This window comes from Macrosteles quadrilineatus, unplaced genomic scaffold, assembly GCF_028750875.1.
Source record: "Macrosteles quadrilineatus isolate MER2022 unplaced genomic scaffold, UCM_ALF_1.0 Scaffold_5__1_contigs__length_97177068, whole genome shotgun sequence".
NCBI lineage: Eukaryota > Metazoa > Arthropoda > Insecta > Hemiptera > Cicadellidae > Macrosteles > Macrosteles quadrilineatus.
Genome location: NW_026542598.1, coordinates 92,188,437 through 92,210,215, shown reverse-complemented (window position 1 = coordinate 92,210,215; position 21,779 = coordinate 92,188,437). Strand labels below are relative to the sequence as shown.

Below are 21,779 nucleotides of genomic sequence, written 5' to 3'. Positions count from 1 at the left end.
AGATTAAGAATAAGTTTAACCTATCAGAGGTATTTTGATTCATTAATAAAAGGATAAATAACCTTTGAATTCATCCCATGGGAGCAAATAGCCTACGAGAAAATTTGCTCAGAAATTCCTAAGTACTTAGGAGATACTAACATGGGAAAAGAAGAGACAATTTAGAAATGCAAAGAATCCAATGCAAGATCAAAGAAATTACTATTCTTCTCACAATTAGGGAAGTATAATGTGTTTAAACTTAAAAACAAAAACTGCTTCTATTAAAAAAAATAACAATGACAGTTAATTTGAAACAAGAATTAATTTATAATAAGACTAATTATATGACAGGCTGGTTAGTTTTTAACATGTACATCTTTAAAAATGGTATTTAATTTTCACAAAAGAGCATTGCTAACTTTTATCAACATGAAAACAGTGAACACCTCATTAAGGTTTTAATATTTCAAAATTGTAAACTCCTACACATTTTACATCACCATTCAATGTTGTTTTAGAACAAAATGTCAAACATTCATATCATGATTAGATGTAAACATATTACATCACTAGGTTGAAAAATTAGGTCAACTATCACCAATTTTCAATGTAGAGACTAGCAAGTTCCTTTCCAAGCTTCAAATAAATGAAACTACCCATCGTCATACTCCTCTTCATTGTTCAGTCGGGACTGATGACAAATTTAGCACGACTTATCAAACGGTTGGACATTAGACTCAATCAGTTAGTGAGGGACTCCCATGCCGGGCCGAGAACATACTTGACCACCATCAACCAGATGATAAGTGCGCTTTTGGAGCTTGCGGAACGCATCGCAAACCCGAGGTCACACAGCGGAATTCTGCGTCTCGGCCAAGCAGTGATCAGTAGCGGCACACCACATTTTGTCAAGTACAAAATCTCGGGTGCAGAACTCACCAAGAGATTTAGATGGACGCCTGAAGAACTCCAAGACTACTACGAACTCGTCAACAAAACTATTGCAAGCCGTAAACAGTTGGACAATATATGTCGTAAGGTCTCGTTGGAGTACAAGGTTTACAAATATTACTACAACAACAGACAACAGATTGAGATAAAGGCTAACCGAACGGGGAAACGGACGAGACTTCAGCATAATAGGACAGTGGAGTTGTTGTGAGTGGAACTTTTCTACATGTAACAGTAAGTGATTAATATTGGGTGCAACCAATGCTGCAACACAGAATAACATGGGAAACCTTCCAACAAAGACAACATAATGAATTAAATTTTTTTTATATAAACGAGATATTTTGATTGCCCATTAGTTTGATGCGTTCTAAAAATTAATTTGTAATTGCTTTAGAATCTGAGATTTGTTATAATAGTTGGAAATGATTCATGAAGTTTAGTTGGAAATGTAGCTACATCACTTGAAAAATGTGATTAATTGGTTACCGACCACAGTTACAACTCGAACAATACAAAATATACTGGATATAAATAATTAATATTATGGTGTAAAACTTCATAATGAACACAAGAAACCAGTAAGGGTATATGATTTATTTTATGAGTCATGTATTTATGATTGCAAGGATAACCGAAATAGTCATGAAAATAATCATTAAACCAAAAGAGGTAATTACATAAAAACTCCAACAACCAAAACAAAAAATATGTGTAAAGTTATATTACAATTAATTTCCTTGAGCTGGACTCTAAATAAATTAATCAATAAAGAAGAAGCATACACACAATATGTTAAATATTTTCATTGCTACATTAAGACTTTAAAATTGTTACAAAGTGAAATTAAAAGTATCAGTAACAAAGGTGAATATCTTGTTAGAAAACTAGTCCGAGAAAAACTTATTCTCCCGACAAAAAAACTGATTAAAGAAAGGGCCTTTGTTAATGGATTTAAGAAAAACCAAACAGAACACCTTATAAAACTAATGGCAGATGCAAATTTAATCTGGGAAAAAATTACAACTTTTGTTTTTGTGCATAACTTGATAATAAATTCAGTTTTGTGTCGCAATGGATCGTCAGTCATGTGATGTAAGTTAAGTAATATAGTACTTTAATAAATTTGTTTTGTTAAGAAAATCTTACTATATTTTCAAAAAATAAACTAAAATACCACTCAAATCAAATGGTATGACTCTAATCGGGATGAATATTTCTTACATAAAAAAGGTACACCTGTTCTTTGTACAAAACGGACAAATTTCAAGTCGGCTACTCTATGATTTAACTAATTTTTTAAAGGTAAAAACTTGTTATGTTATAATTTTGTACCAAATATACCAGGCAGAATAAGGTAAATAACAGTAGTACAGTAATTATAATGTACAATATACTTTATTTATCATATCACATTCTCTTTCAAATGGCACCAGTCTTACCACAATAAGTTACAATCTGTATAAAAGTGTGTAAACATAGGAAAATATTCCTATAAATACGTCAATAACTAAATTAATTTTAAACTAATACAAGGGTACTGATTTATAAATATCTGTATAAAAATTCCACATTGTTGAAACCAATTAGGGTTTTTTCCACTAAGACTCTTAAACCGGATAAGAATTTTTGTCACAATTTTTATGATTTGTCTCTAATAAAATCTTAAAATAAGTTACTCATCGCCTCACAGAGGTTAACTAACCCACCTAACGTAGTAGGAACTGTTAGTCTAGTATACCACGAGTCAGAAATACTGTTGGAATTCACACTGATAGAAACTAACCCTTTAAGTGCCGTTCTACAGAATACCTTGTTTTATTCAGACAATAATAATAATGTAACAAGACGTAAAATTCAAAGTATAGTTTCTTCAAAGCCTAATATTTAAACGGAGGACTGACTGAGGTTTAATGGGAGAATATTACAAAACCTAACCGTTATCATAGATTTAACACCACAACAGATTTATCATTCTTATAGATCAGCTGAAGGCAATTTAATGTCAGTTATTTTCAGAATATGCAGTGCATTATGATGTTTACTCTTTGTGTACTTTATAACCAATTTAGAACCGTTTGAACATCAAATAATGTGTTTGTGAACCATTTTACTATGATATTAAGATCGAAAAGTAAAATAAAATTCACCATGAAGTAATATTTTAAAATTCAAAATATTAGGTTATTACTAACTGAGATGGGAATCCCATCCATAAGCGTATTTTAACCCAAATATGAAGGAAGGATGAGTTTAGAATGATGTGAGATGCCTTGTGTGTTTGTTACTGACTAAGACCAGCTGTTTCATTATTGCCATTTATTAAAATAGCAATAATCAAGGACAGCTGGGTCCATTTTCGGACCATCAAAATGCTACTGACTTCTCTCAGGATTGAATCGTCGACCATTTTTTACGCAACATCAGTGCTCAAACCGGATGGAAACGTATATCAAAACACGTTCAAGATTTTACAATAGGACCAAAAGTAAACTAGCAGTATTCAGAGTAAATACTTTTATACACTTAATATTGATTGTTTTTGTTTGTTTACGCAAAGAAACGTAAAACTACAGGGATGTGCAAGTGGAAAACGTTTTGCGTTAACTTCTAGTATGTCAACAACTTTTTCCATCTCACTTAGTTTAATTAATTGAATGAAACTTTCAGTAGACCTATTTTGCTTTATTTATCCATTAGGCCTAACCATTGTATATTATCCATATTTGTTGTACCTAGAGTACTTGTCCGTCAAAGTCCAGTTAAAACGAGGTATTCTGTTTAAGAAAACTTATATTTAAAAAAAAACATAAATCATTCTGCTTCAATCGGCAAGCATATGTTCTGAATTTTATCACATGTAATACAAATTACTTAGACGATTGTGATTTTAGGCTCAAGCTAAAGCATTTAACTAACATCTGTTTCTAGATTCTATTAAATATATACTATACTATAAACTATGTTAGCCGGAGATGACCAGAAAAGATTTTCCAAATCATTATGAGCTCAATCCCCTGATAGATTACCCTACACAATATTGAGCAAACTTAAAAGATAACACTGCTTTCAAAACTATTCATTAGTTAATTACTTAAATCCAAATTAATATACTATTCACAAGGCACTAAAGGGTTATAACTGTAATGATGGAATGATTTTAACATTGACAATTCTCTATAAACAATGACTTTTAACATGTTTTGACACTCAATTTCCATAATTATGTTTTTTTTATTGATAAAAACAGTGTTTGCGAATAATATGATTACTACGTATGATATTTTGCAAGATTTAGGCTTTCATGTTACATCTTGAAACAATACTTTCGGTTTCACACTCATTGATATTTGAAAGGGAAAACTCAAACTGGTAAACTACCTGTTCTACAGCTTTGGGGCGAATATTGAGATCTCCAGTCGAAACCAACGAGTCATAAATATAAAGAAGTCTCACTCACCGTCTAGTCTCAAAATACATTCCAGTCCTATAAACAAACAACATATCCGTGTCATATGACTGTTTGTAACTCATCAAACTTAACACAACAAAGTAAATGTTTAAGTGACAATTTGAAACTGTGGTTCAACTAAGTTATTATAAAACAGAAATATAGTAAATGTCTCTTTTAGAGGTTGTTGCATTTCATAATATAATACTTTTGTTTACTCTATTCCATGTTCACTGTGCAGTACACGTTTTATGGAAGATAAGAGTGCTATTAATATTACTGGAAACATAATTTTATTGTCATACAAAACAATGAGAATGTTTGTGCAAACTACACAAATTGGTATTTTTATTTTGGCGTGGTAAAAAGTAGTATTGCAGTAAAAAAGTACAAAAAAATATCTGCGTTTCTCGGGTCCTAGTGTTTTTAGGATGGCTAGTGTTTGTGAAACTGCCATTTGAATGGTATGGTCAAATTTTGTATAGTAGGCTACTGTAGTAAATAAATGTAAGAAAAGTTTATGGATAAGGAGCGTTTTAGGATGGATAGTGCAGTGAAATACTAATTTGAAATACATAGCTTATGTTATGGTAGCTCTGTACTGCACATGGGAACGTCAAATGAAGGGTAGGTGATTTCATAATATTTCCACAAAGCTACAAAATTAGGCGAAACATATCACTTGGAGACAATTTACTCGAATCAGTAATTTTCATACTGAGATAGTTTTAAACTTAAATTTATATAGTTTTGTTCAAGGAAAGGCTCTAGGCCAGGATTTTAATCTGAAGAACAAAGGGATAGCTGCTGTTGATATTTTAATATTTGTATTTTAATTTTAAAACGCAATTCAAACCAAAACTCATTTACAAACTCTACTTACTTTTCTCAGACCTCTTCATATTTTACAGCCAGACATAGGTTCGCCAACCCTCACAGTTTGGTTGGGACACAAGTTGAACTTGTAGTCTCTTGGAGCTTCAAACACCAACACCAAAGTAGATCCCATCCTGAACTCTCCCACCTGTTCTCCCTTGCTCCATGAACAGTTCATCTCTACGTCTTTGTGTTTGCCATCCCTCCATCTGAACGTGTTGGTCTGAAGAGTCTGAAAAGAAATAATTAAACGGAGTTGAACATAAAAAAAATATAGTTTTTTGGGTTAACTATGGTTTGATTAGAGAATCGTCTCATTTAGCAACAGTCTGTTAAAACGAATTAATTATGTTCTATTACCCTTCTTTATACTGACCTAATAAATACGTCTTTGCTCTTCAACTTACTACAGGGTTGATCAAACTAAATTGCAGTGCCTTTTATAAGTCAGTTTGCAGTTTTTTTTTATGGGGGGAGGGGAGCGTCGTTAAAATGCACCATCTTTGGTGACAATAAGACAATACTTTTTAGGGACTTGAATATGAGATAGTTGGGCATACAATATTTTGTGCCGTAACAATTTGAAACGATTTGGAACAATTTGCTGCTCCAAAATTATGTTTGCTCTCTAATTCTGTAATATGAATTTAATCATTCAAGTGCAAAACAAAAGACAGGTTTGGGTAACTATATTTCAGTTAAGCCCGACTTTTTTGTGTCTTTTGGGATCTTAAAATGAAAATCCGTTACTTTTCAGTGATTTTTGTGATTCTCTAGTAAAATTAGTGACTTCTCCACAACTTCCATGATTTTTGTGACCCGTAGATACCCTGTAATACGGATAATATAGACATTTAATGGTAGGAAAATATACATAAAATATGTAACGGGAGATCTGTTAATACTGTTCTATGAAATGGCGACCATACAAAGTAGGTATTTTAAGCCAAGTATGAATGGAGATGAGTGTAGGATGAGTGGCGCGATCTTGTAGTCTTGTTAGTGACTAAGGCCGACATTCCTTAGACACAGCTGTTAATTAATAGCCCATACAGCTAATGGCAACTAAGGGACCTACAGTTTTAGAGTCGAATCCGAACCACATTTTTGCCTTGGTAATTACGAGTTGGTCTAATTATCAGGATAGTACTGTGGATAGTCGTAGTACTCACCCGTGCGGACGTTCACACCAGGGAGTATCGCATCCACAGTGCATGCCTATAAATATCCACAATTCGTGACCTCCTAGTAGCTGGATTACAGGACGACACCACCCGTCCCAGTCTAATCATTATTATTGACGAGTCACACCAGACATCATCATGCCTAACCGACGATTTGGAGAATCAAAATTACATCCTCAAAATAATACTCGTACCGGATATTTCAGAAATGGAAATTTCAGTGGGTTCTATCAGTATTGAAGTACACCTGTTCTTTTATTAGTTTATCTTTACATTTTTTCTGCACAAATATTGAAGTAGGCCAAGTCCCTCTTTGATGAAGCTTCTTTTTTGTTTAAGGTGATTCTAACACTCACCTTGTCAGAGTAGACTTTGACGGAGCCGACGCTTGTAGCTCCCACCGCAGTCATGCTGAAGAAGCCGTGTTTCCATTGTCCAACGTAGACGACTCTCTCGTTCAGACTGTACAGCCCCGGCAGCCAGCCAGCGATTAGCGGATTTACACTCATCAACTCTCCTGAAACAACATCAAATCATTGTACTGCTTGTAAAAATTACGTGGGTACGAGCTGGTCTGGTGGAGCGCAGAAATTCTGATGAATTTTTGTTTAAACTCACTTAATTTTTTATAATTATTGGTTACACGAGTACAGTTTGTTTAAGATAAATTTAAATATGTTTTAATTTAACCATTGAACAAAGAGTTAAATTAGCCAATCTTTGAAGTTCCCACAAATTATGAATTTAAAAATCTGCCTACTTTTTAATCAGTACGGCAAATCATTTGCCGTACTTTTACAAAGATGTAAAAGTAAGTAAAAAATCGTTTGTAGACAACAAATAAGAATTTTCATGGGATATTTAAAAAATATATAATAATTAAGATAGAGAAAAAGTAAGGTTATCAAACTATTTGAATCTTAATTCATCTGAGGTTATCTTCAGTCTACCACAGGCTACGCTTCATCAAGGGAGGATGGATAATTTGTGTAGGAAAGCTACACTACGGAAAAAAAGAAAATGGATATTATTGTGCTGTAAACAAGTCTACCAACATTTATTTTATTAGCATTGAGGACAATATTTTTGTCAAGTGTTCCTCGGATTCTCTTTTCAAAACCCCAGCAAGACAGTCCCATAATAACAAAATCAGATTTCAAAGTAGTCCTTCAAACAGTTGAAATTGTTATTACTTCTATAACAATATGTATTTAGGCTAAAAGATTACAATGTGTGCATCATAACAAAAACAAACACGACCTTACCCTAATGGATAAATAATAACCAAGTTATTGACATCTTCAAAAATTTCTCTAAGCCAACAATCGAAAGGGTCCATAGAGTATTAACCTAAACCAAAAGGTTATCTTTTCCCACACGAGATAATCAGCCTCAGTGGCACCACTAGGCAAAGTCACAAAATTAGCAGTTTTTGATAACCTTTAAACCTTCCTCATTCAATGTAACTTGAGTAAAAAATTACTGAGAAAAGTCAATTAGTTTTGAAGCATGGATGAATGAACGGTTGTGGATTCTTTCATCACTGAAAAAATTGATCGATTATCTCAAATAGGCCTAATTAAAAACGTGATTCAAAATAAAGTGATACATAAGTAATGTTGCATAATAGTAATAATAGTAAGAAGAAGAAGTTGTTCAACAATTTTTAAAACAAGTGACGGGTAAAAGATGCCAAAATCCTTGTACTCTTAACCTAGTTTTAAGCATTATCATTTAAATGATTTGACAAAGTACTATGTAATACAGCAAAAATCTTTGTTAGATGTTAAGGCAAAGATGGAATCATCAAATGTTATAAGTCAGGGGCTTCAGTAAGGAAATAACTAGATATAATTGTAGCAACATTTAGTTCTCTTTTAATTCAAATACCGGTACGCAACAGCTAAATCTTGCGAGTAAGTATTTTTAGGAGTGCAATAAATTTTGTCTTTAAGATTATTATCACAAACAAAAATTTTAACTTACAAAATAAGTCAATTTATGTTATAAAGCCTTGTTAAATTATTTCCAAAGTTAAAATACTTTAATACTTTTTAATAAAATGGCGACCATACAAAAATAAAAATGAAGAAAGTAAATTAATTGATCATATTTGAAAATTTAACCGTTTAGGAAAATCTATCCCGGGCTTCATGGGGAAAGGTGTTGGAGAAGACAACTCAAAAGATTATTCATTAGGATCCAGATGTAGTTCATGAATTTAAAAGTTGAAAATGTATTGGATAGACAAAGCACTTTAAAGAAGAAAGAATGAATAGAATCCAAAATGATTGCGATGAAAAGAAATTCTGTAGGAAGGAGGCTAGGAGCAAAACCATGAAAAATATTTGGATTGATTGAAGGCATATTTGGAGAGTTAAAGAACAATTGAGGAAAATGTGAGAGGTTAAGAAAGATTTTGTTAGTGCGGTAAAACATTTACATTGAGAACAGCTTTGTGCTTAAGTGTTCAAACACATCCATGAGTGTATTATGGCTTTTCCCACACTAGCTAACCTCCAAGCACAGACTGATTATATAGTTAATTTCATTGGTATTTGTCAATCTATATGTGGAAAAAAAATAAAAGAATAAAAAATATTAGGAAGTTTAGGTTAGATAGAGTGATTAGGTAAATGTACATAGGCTAAATGGTCTTTTAAAAACAAGAGGAGTTTCCTTATCTCCCAAAATGTAATGTGTAGTCAAATCAGTTAGCATCTAAAATTAAAATAATCATCAATCGCAATGAAGTTTAAAAATATAAGAGCAAGTTCTAAACTAATCAACATTATTCAAAGAAGTTTACCTTGGAAATGCCTCCTGAAGTTGACTTTCCAGTTGACTGGAGAATGGAACCGATGATAATCTCCGGGCGCTAGGTACACGACCGCTTGATACAGAACGTTCTCAGGGTTTGATAAAAGTTGTGATTTATAATCATCCCACACATCCTTGATACATTCTTCTTGCTCTTGCTGGGCTTTGAACAGATACTTCACCACATCCACTCCCCCCCAAAACGTTTCGGGAATAATATAATTATCAACGTTGATTTTACTTTTGACGAGTTCATTGTCGTTCTCGTCAGTCCTCGCTAGATGGGTCGCTTCTGTGAATTTGGTATTCGAGCGGTTGATACTTCGTGTTGAGTTAGCAGTCTTCCAGGTAGGTGGGCCGAGAAAAGTTTGAAGGTTGTATGTTACTCCTTTCACTTGTTCTACGTGGCAAGAAGTTATTCTGCCACTGTTGAGGACTTTGCCGTCAGCTGGAGACACCTGGAAATGTAAAACACAACAGTTTTAGAAACTTAATTCACGGTAAAGTTTGGCAATTCAGAAATAAATGTGCAGAAATTAAGTACTGCAGGCAATTCGATAATTTATTAAATTCAACCCTGAAATAATAAGTAGATTGACAGGTGCATCACACACACACAAAAACCCTTCCTTTTTTAATTTTTTTCCAACTTGTTTCTATTTAAATTGTATAAGTATACAACCCAATTAAGCAAATTAACCCATTAATTTAATGATGTACAATAACCCACAAAATCTATCGGCTGTACCTCATTCAATCCTACAGAAAAATCCTTTTGCTGGAAAAAAACATTGTAGGCCTATCAAATCAAGTACCAGTACAGTACTGTACATATTGAGAATGAAACATAGAGCACAAGGGCCCAGGTTATTAGGATTTCAACAAAAGAAATCAACTTTCTCATAAACACATAGCTTCTTTAGTTGAAATGCTGTCGGTGATAGTGAAATATTTTAATATTTTGTGTTTAGTGTAGGTCTAATGTTTGTGTATATAGTGAAGTTTTGTGTTTCTGGTGCCAGTTAGGACTCTTTCCCATTCAGGTAAGCCTGCTATCCCCTAGAAAAACCTAAAGTACATATTTTTGTATTAGGCCTAACTATTTTATAAAAGCAGGAGGGCTACGCAGAGTATCTCTCCTGTAGTAAGCTTTTACCCCAATGACTAAATCTATATCTGCTGTTATTTTTTTTTTATTAAAAGGTTTGAACAACAATCTAGTATTTCTGAAACATCAAAAATGCACATTTTAACTTCAGATCTGATGGAGTTTTAAAATGAATAATGCAAAAATTGAATTAGACTTACAATGCAGTCAACAGGGTCAATAGGTCTTGTTCCGTCTTTCAGTTGACGGGTGAAGAACTGTCCAAGGCTCGGATAGTCTGAGAGATCTCCTGCCATCTCGTCAAGATTAACGCCGTACATGGACGAGTAGAGGCCGTAAACGTAGGAGCGCAACGTCAGCGGAACATGACAGTTACACAACCAACCCCACGTACGAGACCACAGACGCAACGGTAGAGATCGGTAACAGGTAATCTGTAACAGGTTGGTTATTACTTACTATTTCATAGTCTATCTTGTGTGTAATACTTTTATTTATTTGTTAACAGAAACTGACTAACATGATTCTATCTTTTCAGGTAGCAAAATAGTATTGTGAAGGACACGAAACAAGAATAAAGAAGTAGGCTACTACTGATCCTTCAAGAAGACCAAACAAACAATGTGGATGATAACTTTGGATATTAACAGATTTCACAACTCTGTCCCATGAACACCTTTATTGTCTGGGTAGCTGAGTGGTTACAGTGTTCACTTTCAAATTTGAAGGTTGCTGGTTTGAACCAGACGATGATTGTTCCTTCATACAGCTGAGATATTTTTTACCAGTTTCAAACATTTTGTCTGGCCTATGTAGAAAAGGCCTTCTTAAAATAATACTAGCCTAGTTAGATGTCACCCAAAAGGACTTTTAAGGTCCAAAGGTGAACTTAAACAATGTTCTGCTAAGTTGTTTCTAAGTTTTGATTTTAATTGGTGCTTTGTTTCAGCTGAAAGAAGAGTGGAACTGGATTCCAATTTTATGTGTTTGAATTTCATTAAAAAATTAAGCACAAGGAAAAGCTAACATGACAAACAATAAGAGTTAGATTAGAAGGAAAGACTTGAGACAGATTAAGATTATGGAAGAGTAGAGGTCCATTTTCCAAGCTCTTTGAGATTACAGGTATAAACTAAGAGAAAATCAACCTTGGTACAAACACGAGGCACATCTCACCTGAAATTCCTTGACGAGAGGTTCTGGGTACTCGTTATCTCTCTGTAGTCTGCGCCATTGTAGCACAGCCAGCACCGAGACTCCGACGCCGGTGGAGATCGGGACCCAACTGTGCCAAAATCTGCGCCATCTCCTGTGGACTAGCTTGGTGTTTTGCCCATGTTCTGCGGCAAAAGAAGGAATCGCTTAGTTCACCTTACGTCCTAGTACTTAGAAACTAAGCGGAAGCTGATTTAACATTATTTATCATATTTATTTATCATATTTATTTATTTGTCATCGTTACAAATTATGGAAAAGTAGAGCAATGAAAAAACCGAACTTGTTATCTGTATATTTAGAACTTTTTAGTATCCCGGACGGCAACATGTGATAGGCTACTTAAAATATGCCCTACATTGTACTATAACTTAGCTACGGTACCGATAAACATAGTAAAACTTGAAAAAGGTTGAAAAATCAAGTCTGACTGTGTATGTTTTAATCACTAAGAATTTTAATTGTAACAATAAGAAACTGTAATATAGGGATCACAGGGACACAGGGGGATACACAGGTAATGTAGGGGGGGACAGGGGTCACAATCACTAATATGAAATAAACCAATTATTTTTCAAGCTAAATTTTTCAAGGAAAATGTATGGTAGGTAAAGAATATTAATAAAAACATTCTAAACTATTACGATGGTTCTTAACAATTATTTATCTCACTCTGGGTAGCTTAAATCTTAAAAATTACTTGGATTTGTTTAAACGTATTATAAATATTTCTAGCCACTTAGGATCCTACTTGAAACAAACCATGTTAGAATATTAAAACAAATAGAACAAAACTGAATGTAAACTTACCAAAATAAAGAGCAATTAGTAATTTCCTACTTAGGCTTACTGAACTCCCATCTAAGTTATCAAGACTGAAGTTAAAACTCCCCATAGACTGACTAAAGATCCTATAAAATTATAATCTTACAACAATATTTTCAATGGGAACTAACAGGTCAGGTTAAAAATTAAAACTGTTTAGAGTCTTATCACTCATTGATGTCTACACTTATCATTTTATAAATTGATATAAGATAAAAAGAAAATAGATTAAGTTATCACTTGTAGCTTTGTTAAGAGCTGAGGAAGAATCATTCAGTTAGTAAATTAAAAAATTATTATTAAATTGTTTTAAATTGAAGAATCTAGCCTATCTCAAATGCCATATTTTTCAAAATATTTACAAATAAATTTAGAAGAAATAACTTGTATTTTAAGAAATAGCCTAAGTTTACAATATTTTTTTAATTTGCCTACTGCACTTATTTAAAACTATCTGTTACCCACGGCTTCACCACGGTGACTTCATAAGTATTAATAAAACTTGTTTGGTTAAGTTAAGCTGAAATAAACAAAACAGAATACAGTTATATACAAACAAATAATCACACCTGATTAATAGATTGAAAGGATAACAAACAAATAAGTACAGCTGAGGTATTTTTAACATTAGGTAAGTTATATGGAAAGTTCCCATTAGAAAGGAATTACGACCTTAAAGGGCAATTTATGAAATAATTGATAGTTTTGCGTAAGGTTTCTCGTCATGACGAACATTTTAAGTATATGGTTTATGGGGGTGTGACTGAACAAATTTGATTTACTAGTTAAATTTTACACATAAGTGGTAAGATATTTTATTAGATTGAGCATTGTTCTTGTTTGGCCTATATCATGGCCCCCACAAGGGTGGGGCTGGTGCAACACTGGCCACAGGGTCTAGTTATGTTTAATTTTTGTTTATGTATTGAAGAATATTTTACAACAGATCATAGAATTAAAATTAAAATACTTAGCCTAAATATAGTTACAGTAGAACCTCTTTTATCCGAACCCCCTTAATCTGAACTAATCCGAACGCCTCATTGAACACAGCCACACAGTACAGTAGTTATTTATTGTATACTTTCGCACCGTAATTGTTTCTACTGTAATGTACAGTACTGTATTCACTATGTTTACTACTGTATTAAATAAACATTGGCCTACACTGTTTACACAGCGCCAATTGTCACGACAACTGGGTTTTCGAAGGGTGGGGGGCCTCACTGGGCCCAGCTCATTGTCCTCAGCCTACTCCCGGAGACAACTCAATATCAGGGCAGTCGGCAAGGCAATTAGCCTGCAAGAGCTGTATATATAACTATTCAGAAAAAGTATTTACACAAAGCTAATAATTTCATGCTAGCCAGTTGTCTTCTGACAATTGTCTCACCAACTGGCATCGTGTAAACCCGGCTATAGACCATCATACCAATATCATACCATATCAAAGTAAGGTTTATTATCATCTACTAGCTGTAACCCGCGGGCTTTGCCCCGTTTAACTTCTTAATTTTCAAGATGATCTCGTTTGCATGGCTCAATCACGTCCTGGTTGAAGTTCGTTCGCTACGCTCACTCACCTTTAGGTTGGAGCTCGTTCGCTGCGCTCACTTTCCTTCAGGTTAGCTCGTTCGCTACGCTCACTTGCCTTCAGGTTAGCTCGTTCGCTACGCTCACTCGCCTCCAGGTTGAAGTTCGTTCGCTACGCTCACTCACCTTTTGGTTGCAAATTAGCTGTTGTCATAAATGTAAAAGAAATAATAGTGCTATTGCTGCACCCTGTTGGTAATCCTTGTAACTTTAATGCTATTGAACATCACAGAACAGAACCAACTTGTTTAATTGAAACAGCTGTTAAGATTCAATAATTTCATTTCGCATAAGGTTAACATGGGATGGGAAACTCCAGAGCCACTGGGGCGGACCCCGAAAGGATTTTTGAAATAAGAATATGCCTATATGTTAATCGGGAATGTGAGCTATCATCATGCCAAATTTCAGCCCAATCCGACCAGTATTTTTCGCGTTTACTTTTGAAAAATAATACAATATTTAAAAAAATGTTCATTATATCGAACTGTTATGTACATTGTGAGTATTTCCATTAGTTGCATAATCTTTGACTTGACTCTTTTACTAATCGGGCATTATTACGGTACTGTTATTCGCTATTAAATTACTCCTGACAAATAAGGTACTTTGCAATTGCTCGATATTGAGGAACATAAAATACACTAGTCAGAGTATTAAACATGCCAAAAACATGTTAATTGTTTAGCTCCCAAGTTAGTCATAATCTTACTATTTTTATAACCTGAATTTTATTCCTGGTCAGTACAAGAAATCAAACACAAAATGGAAATTTACTTTCAGTAGGTTAAAATAAAAGTGGATGATTTGCTTTTTAGCAAATACAGTTTTTTTATTGATTTGATTGTCTCAATTAAGTAAGTAGGCCTATTCCTTACTTACCTACATTGGAAAAAATTGTAAATGGTGGAAAAATTGCCAATTACGGTACCATAGCATACTACGCGAACATAGTGGAAGAGATCCCAAGCTCGATTCTGGTTACAGAGCCCACAATCGAAAGTGGGGGCCATGGCCTATACAAAGGGCCTAAGTTGGGGTACATATTTAAAAATAAATCTAGCCTAGTGAGATGTCACCAAACAAAATTTTAAAGAGCCAAAGATGAACTTAAACCCATACAATGACATAACAATTTCACTTAAGTAGCAAACTAAATATAATATTTAGCCTAAAAGAATTTAAATCAGTACCAGTAATTGAAACATAAATATAAAAAAATGAAATTGATATAAACTATTAAATGATCCTGTTAATGCCAGCATTAAAATGCAAATAAGTTATGGCTTCTACAAAAAGATTATAACGCTTAGCCTAACTTACCAGTAACGAGGAGTTTTAGGTTTGAGGGATGGCAAAGTTATGCCTAAGGAATTTGTACATTTGGGCCTAATAGTAAAATTTAAACAATTAGGGAAAAAGAAGAAAAAACTCAAAAAAAGAGTAAGATTTGATTATTTACCTTTACTCCAACAAAGGTTTGGGATCCTTCTTGAATAGAAGGAAATAAACAGAGTAAAAATTGGGCTGATCACCAGAACTACTTCCAACATCATTCTGTGACCACAGAGAACACGAAAAAGAACAATCAAGACGTTATCAACCCAACTCCTCAGCTCCAAAAAAGCTGATAAGAAGCTGGGGCGATAACCTCTTCCTTCAGATTTTTCATTGACACTGCAAAGTAATAAAGCCTAATCAACTAATTTAATTTTCAACTAGAGGATTGTATGTCTTCTAACCTCAAAGTAACTAACCTTGGTGCAAACTCCGGAGGCACTGATTATATGGCCTTATAAGTGACGAACGATAACACTGAAGGACAAACAATGTAGCAAATTTAGTCATTTCAAACATTTAATTTTGAACTACAGTATTCACAATTTTATCTTAAATAAACATCATTTGTTTAGATGATGGGGTCGGTTGGCTAGTGAAGTGACAGCTAATCGGTCGGTAACGTGAACAGCTGAACCGATGAGATGGTGTTCTTTTCTCTAATTTTTCTGCATATAACGCCGTTAGTTTTGCAACCATGAAGCCTTAATTGTTCACGTTGATGTAAGGGTTCAATGATCATTGATTATAATATGTTTCTAGCTAAACTCTATGGTTTGTAGCGTTAGAGTTCTCTTTTCTTTGTAAGAACACCATTTTACAAAAGGTCAAATCTGGTCAGTAAAGTAACCTACATAACTTACAGTAACGACCTACAGAAAGCACAAACTACACTATGGGTTTGGCCCTATAGTGTAGTTTGTGCTTTCTGTAGGTTTTGTTTGGCTTTGTTCCTTTGACTTTTTTGGTATTGAGCTTGGGCTTATAATAACCACCACAAGCAGTCTTCTCATCCCATAATAAAATTTGAAGCTCGTTTTAGTATCTAGTTCATGTCTGGTAACACTGATCATTCGTGTCGACTAAATTTTGTTTATATTATTTTAAAGTTAATTTAATGATTTGTGGTTTACTGTTTGGTTATATAACTGGGGGAAGAGTTATTGTTTATGATTAGATCGTTTTATTTGGTTAAACGAGGTTTTAGATACTGAAATAACAGGAACAAATTGTAAACAAAACACGACCCCTACGTACACCGGACAGAACTAACAATAAAATTGTCTATGCTGATCCATAAGGATGAGAAATCTACTAAGGGAGTATGTTTTATCTATGGTGTTACTCTTGAGATTTTCCTTTGATCTGGTCTAAAACGAGGTTTGTTCTTGTCTATAGTATAACTGTAAATCTCACTTCAAAGTATTATCAGATTTTTAAATGTACAATCCGAAGTAAGTTACACAATCACGCCACAAAATACATTATTTAATGTGTTTTTTTATCTCGAGTTCAAGACAATTTATTTTTCTGTTTATATCTACAGTAGCTGTACCATACGTTCATACGTACCAAATATGAAATTATTAAACTTTGTGATGCACCTACAATTGTTGAATGCAATATCACAACAGCAGTGCGTGGAGGCTGTTATCACAATGTTGCAGGCGCAACAGTAAATAAACAAATTGTGTTTGTCTTTTATTGGCATTCCACAATAACACGAAACACTGATATTCCGTTCTGTGTTGTTAGATTATCATAAAATACATTCGATTCTACGTTATGTAATTCGTACGACAAAAAGTTTCAATCACACTTTTTACAAATTTGTAGACACAATGTTTATGTTATAAGTAGATTTTTATTTTATATAGGGGCCTACGGTTTTTAGGCACATGTTTTATTTGGACAAATACTTGCTATCCTTATAATACGTGTGGGTTATTATTCTACGAAACATTACTCCTCCGTTAATAATAGACGGATTTTTACAAACGAATTGTAAAAAAGAAGTATTTTTTGTGTAGACGCCGTTTTCACTAATTGCTGTAATAAAAGTCCTCTGGCTTTACCCACAGGCCATCAAAATCCCAATGAAAGAACCGATTTTGTTTATATTAGTTAAAGCAAAGATTATGTAATCTTTGGTTAAAGAGACGAATAATTTGTATTAATTACAGCTGTTCATAATAAACACATGACACACCCAACGGCGTTCGTTTTCAGAGTGAGTTCGTTTTCAGTTTCGATAACTGTAGTGGAGGAGTGGAGTGATTTATTACATTACCTATCTTTGAGTTGACTATTTTAAGTTGTAGGAAATTATGACTGTTATCCATTTTTAAATAGCGCCTGTAATACTTTGCAGTTGTTCGAATTCGAGCAACAGGTACACTAGTTACCAATTAATAATTGAAAATGTAATATGGTTAAGTTTTGTTTACGTTAAAAAAAGATCTTGAGTTATTTTATTAGCTAAGAAATTTAACAAATTTAAACTGTTAATTTTGAACGAATAAATAATTTAAATCGTCATAAAGGATTTTAAAAGGAGACTGCACATGTCAACGCAGCCATTAACGTTACACGATCAACTTTGTTTAACGGAACTGTTAATAATTATACGTCCTCAATCACATGAACGTAAGTAATAAAAATTAATTAATGCGTTTTTTTTATAAAAATAGGTTTATACATTTTATTATAATACAAAGATTTTTTTAATTCTTGTGTGCACGAAACACCAGAAACGTGCAATATTTAGGAATTTTCTCATCTTTTTATCGAAATTTTTATTTTTAACCAAACAAATCCTTTGTTAGTTTACTAACTCAATTACAATTTTTCCCCAAAAAAGTGGACTGACGTGAGCGCGGGGCACGCGGGGTCATTGCTCCTGTATAGCGGCGCTGCGGATTTGGCGGGAACTACACGATCAATACCCGCCCAAAATAAACGGTCGCCCGGCAACCAGCGGCCCTCGCCCACCTTTTCAAAGGCACTCAAAGTCGAATAGGGTTAGTCGTACCATGACCTGATTACGAAAAACACTCTATTGACCTGTTCTTGTTTAATTATTGTCTGTGGAGGAAATATTGTTGCCAATGATTATTGTAGAGGAAAAAATTCCTTTTACTTTTGGCGATGTAACTTGATCATGCACAATACAGTACTGTATTTGAACAATGGTTTATTTATGCCCCTTTAATTTTTGTATTTAATCTTGCCAATTGCTAGTTTTAAACTTTTTTGCCTTACACAAATGTTTAAAATAACAAATTAGCGTTTTTATGAATAGTCACCACAAACATTAATAGGAAACGTAATTTGATTTATTAATCCTGTACAGAAGTAATTCACATTTTTCACGTCCCTGCGTTTACTACGACAGAAATTGTTCTTAATTTGGAAATTAAACTATTTATAACACAACCACACAACAGTAATTTGATATGTTTGATATCAGATACCACAAATTATACATAGCGTGTTTTACTGAGCGGAATTAGGAGGGATTTTGGGATCGGCAAAGTGATACCTGATCGAGTAGGATAGTCGTTGATTTTTCAGGGCCAGATAAGAAAATTGTCTTGAGATTTGAGGTTTGTAACACATTCAGGTGTTTAGTTTCCGCGATGCTGTTTGGCAACTTAGATTCTTTTGGGATGCTATATTTGCAAAATTTTACCTTACTTCATAATAGGCCGAGAGGGTCTTTATTACATAGCAAAAGACCATTGGTTATTGGAAGGATTTGAACCTGGGACCTTGCGGACTAAAGCCCTGCGCCTTGCCACCATATCATCCCTCACTAGATATTCAGCGCGAACTAAACAAATCAGGAGGTAAATCATTTTTCCGTTATTGCCGCGACTTATCTAAGCGTTTAAATTCTTCAATAAATGGCTTAATTTTATCTAGATTTTTTGTCTGGTGGATAAGATTTGTCGAACATTTACTAGCAACTGGCCTACTTCATCTAGTAGAGTCTAGTCATATTCCGTATCTTCCTGCCATATTTTCAACTTAAACTAAAACTAGTTACTAGATGTAGCCAATCAAGGCTCTCGGTTAGAACGATTTAGTACATTAAAGCATTGAGATAGGTACTTGTACAAACAATCAATTAAATCACTAAGAAATTTAGTAAACTCCCGTGAAACATCTAGGTGTTAACACTTTGACAGACTGTAAAGGTTAGTGTTCTGTGAACTTGTAAAAGAAGCTTCAACATTTACAATAATGGTCAAATATGAGTAAAGCCACAACATACTTTGAGAGTGGTTTGAACCAATTTTCCCTATCACTTATTTTTCGTAGTTCATTGCATTAAAAAATCAATTGGCGTAAACAAGAAAAAATTGAACGAAAAATCTACTTGTAATATTTACGTGACAAATTACGTTTTGCAAGTAGGCACGATAGGAGAACCCTCATATACTCTACGTAGTCTTTTGAGCACTAGGTCCTCACCAGTAAAGAATATTTTACTTTTACTATATTTGTTCACAAGTGTGCAGTAATCATGGTACCGCGTAGGTGTGTATGCCTCTCAATTTATTCCAAATCCACCTCCTTATTTCACATTTTTATTCACCTCTTTACATAAAACAGGCTTAAACGTCGTGACGACAATGTCTTTAGTTTTAAACACATGTTCTGATTAAATCAAGGAGATGTGATACACTTATTGTATTACAAAATAATAGATTCCAATACTTACGTTGCTGGTTTTGAATTGTAAATTAGAAAACAAATGTGAAGTTTTCATTGGAATAACTAAATTTTATTTGCTGAGACGAATACAACACATTCAGAGAGCACAGTACAAATTACATTATTTTCTAATGAGTTTTCGATACTATGGTGATGACGTTGCAGTTCCAACATGTTTTCCTAGATTGGCTTGGTTAAAAAGTAATGTAGTTAAATGTCTCAAATCAAATTACGGACAGCAGCGCACTCTCAGGCTGAAATTAATTGTCGGCTTAGTTCAATTTAATTTGATAACGCGAATTTTAAGGGTTTTAGATCAATTTGTACGGTCGACTAAAACAATACCTGGTCACTATATTGAAAAGCATATATTTCATTTTTCAAATGCAGTACAAATTAATTAAGGTTCATCTTGAACTTTTCATTAGGTTCTAGGGTTTTCAAAGTTCTTGAAGCTTTCTGTAGACGCTGTACACACCATGTATAGTTTGGCAAACTTGTCATTTAATTCCCAACAATCGTGTAATCCGTTGTATGTACACGTCCAGGCTGACACTCGTAGTGGCTGTGATGGCTCAAGAAATATTTCTTCTGTGGTTTATTTGGAAGTTTCTGTTGATAAAGTGAGGATCAGTCAAAGAATTGCAATGTCTGATTACGAAACCATCTTGGTATTATCCTAAGAAGTATCCAAGTAGCTAACTACTGTTTAATCTTCTAATAACAAAGTTTTGACTGGGGACACACTTTATGCAGGGTATTATAATTTCAATGCTACTGCGCTTTGTAATATTAAGAAATAAACTTATATGGATTTACAGAACCTGACAGTACTTTCCATTCGTAAAAATTGTGGTTGTTTCTAAGCCTGTTCTGTTTTTCTTGAACTGCCAATCGTATCACCACTATTCCACTATTAAACATTTTGTTGCATTTGTCGTGTTCAATATGAATTGTAATGTGTAATTAACCATCAAAAAGGCTACTCAAGTGTTATTAATATTCTTGCTGGAAGTCAGTGTTTGAAATAGCATTCTATTAAAACACGTAACAGAATTGTTAAAGTGTTAACTGACGAAATGCAGGTCCAAGGTAAACTTAATATAAATGTTGTCAATATACAACATCACAGACTATTATGGTATTGTCCAATGGTCTAATGGCTGTGAAAACATTCAACATTGCATTTTTAGGCTACGCATGAATGGTTATGGAAGGAGGTAAAATTTGACTTTTGAAAGTTGTAAAATATTAATTCATTTAACACAATAATTATATTAGTATTATCTGTAATAAAATTGAGGATTGAAGTTAATGTAACTCACCTAAGGTTCAGTTCAGAAATGTGTTGCTCTCAAATTTACATCATTAGTCAAGTTTCCAACACTTCCATCGATGCTGATGTTTTGGAGTGAATATTCATATATACTCTCAGCATACGTACACAAACATGAAATAAAAAAAAGTGTATTAGGGTTTACTTAAATTGAGAAAATATTTAATTTTACATTTATATAGATATATATCTTCGTTTCTGTCAATTTTAAGCTAATGCAAGCAAATTAATTGAATCCTTAATTGACTACATCAATCTTTAGATCGTAAATATTAAGGGTAGCTAATTCCCTAACTGGCCGCCGGAGATATACCCCAATGCCATCTAGTGGTAAACCCCTGGACTATTGCAGGCCCAATGTAAACAAAGCAATATTTTGCA

General features: G+C 33.7%; 1 protein-coding gene across 2 annotated transcripts; it reads right to left on the bottom strand.

Annotated features, from left to right (window-relative positions):
• Positions 1-2,325: 2,325 nt before the first annotated feature.
• Positions 2,326-15,945, bottom strand: LOC128995378 (phosphatidylserine decarboxylase proenzyme, mitochondrial-like). Of its 2 annotated transcripts, none has more exons than XM_054420387.1 (7): positions 15,763-15,945; positions 11,549-11,712; positions 10,573-10,806; positions 9,254-9,722; positions 6,801-6,961; positions 5,268-5,492; positions 2,326-4,420 (listed from the first exon to the last, which is right to left on the bottom strand). In XM_054420387.1, the coding sequence occupies exons 1-6, from the start codon at positions 15,860-15,862 to the stop codon at positions 5,283-5,285; spliced, it is 1,338 nt and encodes a 445-aa protein (XP_054276362.1). In that variant the 5' UTR covers positions 15,863-15,945; the 3' UTR covers positions 2,326-4,420; positions 5,268-5,282. The 2 variants fall into 2 exon arrangements, with proteins under 2 accessions (XP_054276362.1, XP_054276363.1); XM_054420388.1 differs by lacking the exon at positions 15,763-15,945 and adding an exon at positions 15,468-15,694.
• Between the last annotated feature and the right edge of the window lie 5,834 nt (positions 15,946-21,779).